This window comes from Abramis brama (assembly GCF_963993115.1).
Source record: "Abramis brama genome assembly, chromosome: 16".
NCBI classification, from domain to species: Eukaryota; Metazoa; Chordata; class Actinopteri; order Cypriniformes; family Leuciscidae; genus Abramis; species Abramis brama.
In genome coordinates, this window is record NC_139978.1 from 34,198,127 (window position 1) to 34,207,031 (window position 8,905).

General features: G+C 36.3%; 1 protein-coding gene across 2 annotated transcripts; it reads right to left on the reverse strand.

Moving 5' to 3' along the window:
- Positions 1-237: 237 nt before the first annotated feature.
- myl2b (myosin, light chain 2b, regulatory, cardiac, slow) lies at positions 238-8,046 on the reverse strand (the record flags this gene model as incomplete). 2 transcript variants are annotated; one of them, XM_084138629.1, is made up of 7 exons in its annotated part: positions 238-501; positions 1,145-1,193; positions 1,406-1,484; positions 2,853-2,957; positions 3,061-3,136; positions 5,312-5,401; positions 7,954-8,046. In XM_084138629.1, 7 exons carry the CDS (start codon positions 7,954-7,956, stop codon positions 397-399), a joined length of 507 nt encoding a protein of 168 aa, XP_083994755.1. In that variant the 3' UTR covers positions 238-396. The 2 variants fall into 2 exon arrangements, with proteins under 2 accessions (XP_083994755.1, XP_083994754.1); XM_084138628.1 differs by lacking the exon at positions 7,954-8,046 and having other exon boundaries at positions 241-501; positions 5,312-5,413.
- Between the last annotated feature and the right edge of the window lie 859 nt (positions 8,047-8,905).

Sequence of the window (8,905 nt, forward strand, 5' to 3'; positions counted from 1 at the left end):
ACGAGTGTGGTTGTATTTTCTTTCTTTATAGTAAATAACACTTGTTTAGCTATATTGCTATCTAAAACAATTAAATTCATACATTTATAAATTGTTTAACTGTCCAAATATTGTTTGGGGCTTCTGTAAATTGAAGAGATCATGTTATGCAACTGTATAGGCTAATGAATATTTTTGCTGCACATGTTTTATTAGGCACTGTGTATCATTATAAAAAATCACAAAACCAACTCTAATATTAAAAGCATTCTCATTTGGTTTAATAGTTCAATTCAGTGCTGGAAATGTAAGATTATATAGCACAGGACAATCTTTTTGTTTTTGTTTTTGTACCATATATGCAGAACTACATCTGAGAAAGTCATGATGTTTAAATGAGAGCGGATGAAAGATATTTCACTCTTGGTCCTTCTCCTCTCCATGTGTGATGATGTAGACCAGATTCTTGTAGTCCAGATTACCTGCAGCATCTGGAGGAAAAGCACTAAACATCTGCTCCATCTGAGGAAACATGGATCAAAAATAGTGTTATGGCGTTTCTATGGTTGTGTTTTTTACATATGTGACCCTGGACCACAAAACCAGTCACATGGGTCAATTTTTCTGAAATTGAGATTTATACATAATCTGAAAGATGAATAAATAAGCCTTCCATTGATGTATGGTTTGTTAGGATATGACAATATTTGGCTGAGATATGACTATTTGAACATCTGGAATCTGAGGGTGAAAAAAAATCGAAACATTGAGAAAATCTCCTTTAAAGTTGTGCATTTATGTTGGCGATTGTGCTGCATTCACTCACAAAAATAAATGTTTTATATATTTACGGTAGGAAATCTACCAAATATCTTCATGGAACATGATCTTTACTTAATATCCTAATGATTTTTGCCATAAAAGAAAAATCGATAATTTTAACCCATACAATGTATTGTTGGCTATTGCCACAAATATACTCGTGCGACTCGAGACTGGTTTTGTGATCCAGGGTCACATATTATAAATTCACTATTTGTGTTCATAATCTATACATAACACCTATAGACAGATATAATAGGAATGTCATTGTGACATATCACAGCTATAGGACACAGAGAGCTGAAGTGTTAGACATAAAACAAATAATCTCAAGATGTCAAACCTCTTCTGGAGAAAATCTGTCCGCTTGCGTTGTCAACATCCCCGACAAACTGTGAGGAGAGACGAACTTCGGTTTAACCTTTCGAAATAATCGAATTATGTCTGGCAAACACTTCACACATGCTTGCAGGGTTTGAACAGTGTGTATGTACAGCATCTATTCAGTAGCTTGTCTCAAAGTTGCAAAACAAAGCAGAATCTTTGGAGAAATGGATTTACAGAGAAGCAGGGAAATCTTTTTATAGTATTAAATGTTACTCACAAATCCTTCCTCAAGGTCCCCTTTCCCTCGGGATCGAACACTTTAAAGGCATTCAGGATAGTCTCCTCTGCATCGGCACCTGTTTATTTTTTAAAGGGAGCGATGCAAAACTGACTGTCCTTAAAATCCTCCAGGAATGCAAAAAGACATAGTTTGTACATGACTCCTCGTGGAATCTCTACCATCGTTTGGAGCTGATTTATGATAATCTTCATATAAATGCTCGTAGAAGAGCTTCCAGAACATAATAGTCCCTTATTGGCCCATTATGATTCCCAGTATAGGATCAAATGACTCTGTAGGACTTTAAAAGGAAAGAAAATCCCTGCATGATTTATTGTATGTCCACTTGTAGACTTATTCCAAAGCAACCAGAGTTTTGTTTAAATAGAATACAATTTATACAGTAAGATTTTAGGAATTAAAACATATTCTGAATAAAATGTTGTGATGCTATGGTGAAACAGTAATATTGTGAAATATTATTACAATTTAAGTTTTCTATGTGAATATATGTCAAATTGTAATTTATTCCTGTGATGAAAGCTGAATTTTCAGCATCATTACTCCAGTCTTCAGTGTCACATGATCCTTCAGAAATCACTCTAATATGCTGATTTGCTGCTCAAGAAATATTTCTGATTGTTATTGATGTTGAAAACAGTTGTTGCTGCTTCATATTCTTATGGAAACCATTATAGATTTTTCAGGATTGTTTGATGAATAGACTTTTTTTTTTAAATAGAAATATTTTTTAACATTATAAATGTCTTTACGGTCACTTTTGATCAGTTTCATGCATCCTTGCTGAATAAAATATTGATTTCTTACTTTCTTTCTTAAAAAATCTTACTGACATCAAAGTTTTGAACGGATGGATGGATGGATGGATGGATATATAGATATATGGATGGATGGACGGATGGATGGATAGATAGATATATGGATGGATGGATGGATGGATGGATATATAGATATATGGATGGATGGATGGATGGATATATAGATGGATGGATGGATAGATAGATTAGATAGACAGAGATAGATATATGGATGGATGGATATATAGATGGATGGATGGATGGATATATAGATGGATGGATGGATATATAGATGGATGGATAGATAGATAGATAGATAGATAGATAGATAGATAGATAGATAGATAGATAGATAGATAGATAGATAGATAGATAGATAGATAGATAGATAGACAAACAGACAGAGATGGATGGATGGATGGATGGACGGACGGACGGATGGACAGACAGACAGATTGATAGATTGGTCTATGCAGAGTTGGTGGATGTCGCTCGAAGGCTTAAGTTACAGTCAGAAATGTTGTTTTTGAGTTTGTAGTTTAGAAAAATCGATGATCTTTTCCAAGGCAACATAAAGATGCTTTCCTTATTACAGCAAGTCCTGCTTTTACAATTCACCCATTTACCTTTTAGCTTCTCCCCAAACATGGTGAGGAAGATGGTGAAGTTAATGGGTCCTGGAGCCTCCTTCAGCATCTGTTCGAGCTCCTCTTGTTTGACGTTCAGACGGCCTGCGGAGGGAGAGAGGTCAGAGGTCAGAACTGCTGTCGGAGAGACTCCTCAACCAGCAATGCAGAATGACACTGACGTATCGCAGAGATTATTACAGTCCACCTAAAGCTGCGAACGTATCCCTCAGGTCATTCTTGTCGATAAAGCCGTCTCTGTTCTGGTCCATGATTGTGAAAGCCTGAGACAGATGAAAGAGAGAGAATATAGAGAGTGTGAGTGGGATGCAGAATGTAATCTGGTGTTTGTTAAAGTCAACATGAAACAGAAGTTGTGATAGTCTTTTCTTCCCTATTATGACGTATATCAGATTGAAACCAGAACAAATGTAGGGCGGGGCTTGTGTTTGTTTGTGGGGAATTGATTGGATGGTTGTGGTTTGCTATTGGTGGATCTCATGTGAGTGACAGGTTGCCCCGCCCTCGTCATCAGAGAAAGTTGCATATATTTTTATATAGCATTTTTATATAGCATGTTAAAGTTGTCACTTTTTGAGGGTGAGCAAAAACGCACCGTTTTGTGTTTGTTCCTTTAAATGCAAATGAGCTGCTGCTCCCGGCACAGGGGGCGGAGCTACAACAGCTTGCACTCAAACACACACGCACTGAACATTTCAAACACTTTTAGCCTTTTATGTTCAAACCGGATTTAGACAATAATAGAGAGACTCAAGAAGAAGTGACAACATGTAGAAGCAACAGGACATTTCTGAATGGTTAGTTGATGAATTTATGTAGCTGATGTGTAGTTATCTTCTACTCATTGATTAGCATATTCTGTCATGATAATCTATAGAGAGCCTAAGTCCCTCCCCTCCGCTTCCGGCTCATGGGACCTTATTTCGGAAAAAATATGTATGGTAGTCAATGGCGAGAGACAACTTATTTTTTTATTCCGTCTGAACTGTGCCCTGAATTACACATATGATGTTTGTCAATTTAAAAGATAACTATGAAAGTCAAGAAAGTTGCAGTTTGTCATAAAACAGAAGAGTAACATTTAGTTTTATGTGAAAATCGCTCAATGAACTACATCTCTCGTCTCGCACTATGCATGTCACCGTTGCTCGTATGTGTGCAGTCTGGTACAAAACACTCAGGCATGACGGCGTAACGTTACGATTATAACGTAAGACTATAGAAACAGACAGATGTTAGCTTCAGTAAAGTTAGCTTCATTCATTGAGAGAAAAGGTATGACGTCACATGTGCGCCTTTTGGGTTTGTAGTCTCTGTAATTACGTATCTTATACCTCAACAGTTTTACATCAAACTGCGACTTTCTTGACTTTAAAATGTATCTTTTAAATTGACAAACATCATATGTGTAATTCAGGGCACAATTCAAACGAGATCAAAATATTTGTTGTCTCTCGCCATTGACTACCACACAATATTTTTCCGAAATAAGGTCCCATGGTGGTCAACCGGAAGGGGAGGGACTTAGGCTCTCTATAAATCGTTTTCAGGGGGCGGGGTTTATGTAAATTTTAGGGTTGGTGATGTCACTAACCCGGGAGGAATGTCGTGTAGTCTCTACCAGCCGTTTGTTGTAGTCCTTAAAAAGTGATTTCTTTAAAAGCAAATATCTCCCTTTGCTTTGAACTTTGAGCGTTGTAACTTTGCAGATGTTGTTTATGCTCAAACAGCAACATTACACACTAACTAAAGTTAGAAAAGTGAAATCATAATCAACCACCCCTTTAAGGATAATTTTATGGGGTTTTTTTTGTGGAGCGTGAAAGTTCTTAATTAACCATTTTTGTGTTCCACAGAAAAAATAACATTCAAGTTTGGAATGTTTGGAAAACATTTTTAGGTGAATTAATTCTTTAATTAGAGGTCAGATCCCTCCAAACCCCTTGTCATGGTGCTTTATATTTTGTAGGCTAATGCATCTTGTTTCGCAAAACTCCCGGAGTTTGTATATTTATAGGTCCTGTAATTCAGTGTCTTTGTGTGTGTTTGTGATATGTGCGAGAGAGACGGACTGAAAGAGAGAGAGACTGCTAGCAATTGTCTGCACGTTTTCATCACTGCCATCTCGGATCAGCGTCATGCTTATCCTGTTTGTCCTGATCTTTTCACAGCCGCTTTGAGACCAGAGACAACGTCTGTCCTGCTGCATTTTCCACGCAAACTTCAGGGGCTTGACAGCAGGTTGGTGTGTGTGTGTGTGTTCAGGGTGTAAATCACTCCACTGTGCTAATCGTTACTGACACATTCTGAATTATTCACTAGCGATGATGAACACTGACATATTGAAGTCACATACGGGAATGTCGCCGCTCAATATCACAGTGAAAGAGTCGGGATAAAGACAATTGTCATAGCAATTACGAGCACTTGGTTCGTACCTCTTTGAACTCCTGGATCTGTGCTTGTTCAAACATGGAGAAGACATTTGAGTTGGCTCCTTCTGCCCGCTTCTTTGCCTTTTTGGGTGCCTGCAACAACATATTACACAGAAAACTTTTGACTGGTTAAATAGAAGTACACATTGGCTTGTGTCGTCTCATAAGTGCGCTTTATTCCAAAAATAACTTCAAAAAGTGGAATAACTTGCTTTAACAACCCAGCGAAATGACTGACATCCCTTTTCCTGTTTCACTAAAACTCTCTAAAGTTTGGGGTCACTACAAGTTTTGATCACACTTTAGTTTAGGGTCCAATTCTCACTATTAACTATTTGCTTATTAGCATGCATATTACTAGGATATTGGCTGTTTATTAGTACTTAAAGCACATATTAATGCCTTATTCTGCATGACCATATTCTACATCCCTTAATTCTATACCTTAACTTAATAACTACCTTACTAACTATTAATAAGCATTGATTAGAAGTTTATTGAGGCAAAAGTCATAGTAAATAGTTGGTTAATAGTGACAATTGGACCCTAATCTAAAGTGTGACCCATTTTTAGTTCTTATTTTGGAAAGAACTTAATACTTTAATTCAGAAAGGATTCATTAAATTGATCAAGTGATAAAGTTACGAAAGAATAAATTACTTTTTAATATATATTCACATAGAAACAGTTATTTAAATTTTTTATAATATTTTACAATATTACTGTTTTTGAACAAATAAATGCAGCCTTGGTGAGCAGAAAACATTTTTAAAAATCTTACAGTCCCCAAGTTTGCCAGTAAAATGGGTTGCAAATGCAGTATAATGTTGACTTTAGTATCACAATTAAATGCTGAAGTCTCCCACTTCTCTGGTGTTTCTCCTCTCAGCATTGTCTCAATGTACGCTACTAACTCAAATGAACTGAGCTGATGATGTCCACATTCATTTTATATGGATTTCCATTTCTCTTAGGGAGTTTTAGGTGAGTTGATGTTATTGAAAGTTCTCCTGAGCAATGATAGAGCTAAATCTGAGTAATGATGTGAGTTTGAGAATGGAAAGGTTTGGTGCCCTGCTGGATGTATAATTAGCTCAGAGAGAGAGAGAGAGAAGTCAGCCAGTGGATCAGATGTGGGATTACACACTGGCGCTGACTGTTGACAGCCTCATCTTTGAGCCTGTTGATAGGTAATCCCACCAAGACAGGGATTAATCGCAACTATTTACATTCCTGCCACAGAATTTGGGAAACATTGTGAGATGCGTTTCTGCTCGATGACATCTCGGCCCGACAGCTGCTCGTCGGCCTTCTGTGGATTACATCTCAACAGTTGTGCTGTGCACGAGGCCAGGGCTGAAGCCTGAGACATCATGACGTTTTATTCTGAAGTATTTTCAAAGGTTTTCGCCATAAACAGCATAAATCAATCCAGAGCTAAATAAGGTCCAGAGCTCTTATTTATGTTTCATTTATGTATCTAATTGTCTCAAAAAATCCTTAAAAAACATAATTTATTTTGATATATTATTACAATTTAAATTAACGGTTTTCTATTTTAATATACTTTAAACTGTAATTTATTCCTGTGTTCAAAGCTGAATTTTCAGCATCATTACTCCAGTCTTCAGTGTCACATGATCCTTCAGAAATCATTCAAATATGATGATTTGATGCTCAGTTATTATCAATGTTGGAAACAGTTGCGCTCATGCTTAATATTTTTTTGGAATGCTGAAAATGCAGCTTTGCATTACAGAAATAAATTAGCCTATATTTTAAAGTATACTCAAATAGAAAACCATCATTTTAAATTGTAATAATATTTTACAGTATTACAGTTTTTTCTGTATTTTTGATCAAATAAATGCAGGCTTGATGAGCAGAAGAGATGTTAAAACATTAATAATAGTAATGTTTCCAAATGTAAATGTTTACACTTTATTTCGATAGTCCATTTTAGACATACTAACAATAATTAACTTTGCAACTATATGCCAACTTATTCTACTAACCCGAACCTTAACCTAACACTCTATTATAGTAATATTTATATTAGTAATATTTATATAGTAATAGTTTGCTCTGGATTGATTTATGCTGTTTATCGCAAAAACCTACAAAACTACATGAAACTACATGATGTTTCATATATATATATATATTTTTGCAAAACCTGATCACAGTTGGAGCCATTGTTGAGATTTGTTCTGAAACCTTCGAGATATTTAGGTCTTTTTCATAAGAGAAAAACATTGAGCGGAAGTCTCCATTTGCTCACATTTTAATCTCCTGTCTAGAAGAAACAACTGAAACACTAAAGAGATCTCATTTGTGATCTAAAGCACATGAAATGTTGACAGCCTGTCTCCTGTTTTCAATTTAAGTAATGAAAAGGTTTGTATCTATCTTTGAGAGCAGAAACAGTTTACTTTTCATTTATTTATTTGTTGAAAGTGAATTTAATAAAACATCAGAGGCGGATGTAAGACGCTCAGATGAATCAGACTTAAACTTTAGTTTCAAACACAGACAGACAGAAATTAGATCTTCGTTTGGACGCATCAAGAGAATAGTGAGTTACACGTCTGCGTACAATCTAAGACAATAAATGAGTGAATAAATGGGTATCAAAGCAAACTCACCATAATCGTAACCCTTGAATTCAGGAAACAAAGCACGAGTGATTTCAGACAGGGTGGAAATGCTGATTTTATATAAGCCCATTCCCCACCTCGACTGTCTATAAATACATCCTCCATGCTTAACAATAGACTTCAGAAGTTATTATAAGAATTCTGATTTAAGGGATTTAATCCAGCAGCCAATTGGGCTTCAACACAGAGCGGATGACAGTTGTTGGAAAACAGCTAGAACTTTCCTAAACCTATAGAATGTGTGATTGACAGCGGCATTTCTCTGTAAGACTGTTTCTAATACTATTTAGGATACAAGCAGGCTATAGCTCAACTTTTGGATATTTAGATGTGCAAGTGTCACTAACTTAAACAAATGACAAAGAAAAGTGAAGTCTTGATGTCTTTAGGTGATTTTAGCGGATGTATGAAGTCAACCACAGGTTTAGAGAATCACATGCACTATTAACATGTTCTACTAATGTTGAAACTGTGTAACACGAATAATAAAACATGCAGAAAGCAGGTTTAGTCTGATGTTGTCAGGAGGGAGAAAGGTGACCTCTGCTTGACCTCTCACACTGAAACCCTGCAGTGTGCACTAAAAGTAGATTACTACACCTTTTTGACACCAGAAAAGACGGTTTGCCCTTCCAAAGATGATCATGTGGTCATTTACAATTGAATGGCTTTAAAAAAGGACCTATAATGCTTTTTTTAAAATCTATTTTCAACTTTCTTTCGAGTGTAATGTTGCGGTTTGAGCATGAAAACGGTCTGTAAAGCACAAATCTCTATATCAGTGTCTGAACTCCCTGAAACTCCTCCAGTGTAGTCTTGAGTCTTCTTCCAGGAATGAACACGAGTTAGTAGTGGATGTTTTCGGGTACGTCTCAATCAGCTCCCTATAGCCGTGAATCAGTATATCGTGTACACGAGTTCAGGCACTGGTAAGGGCACT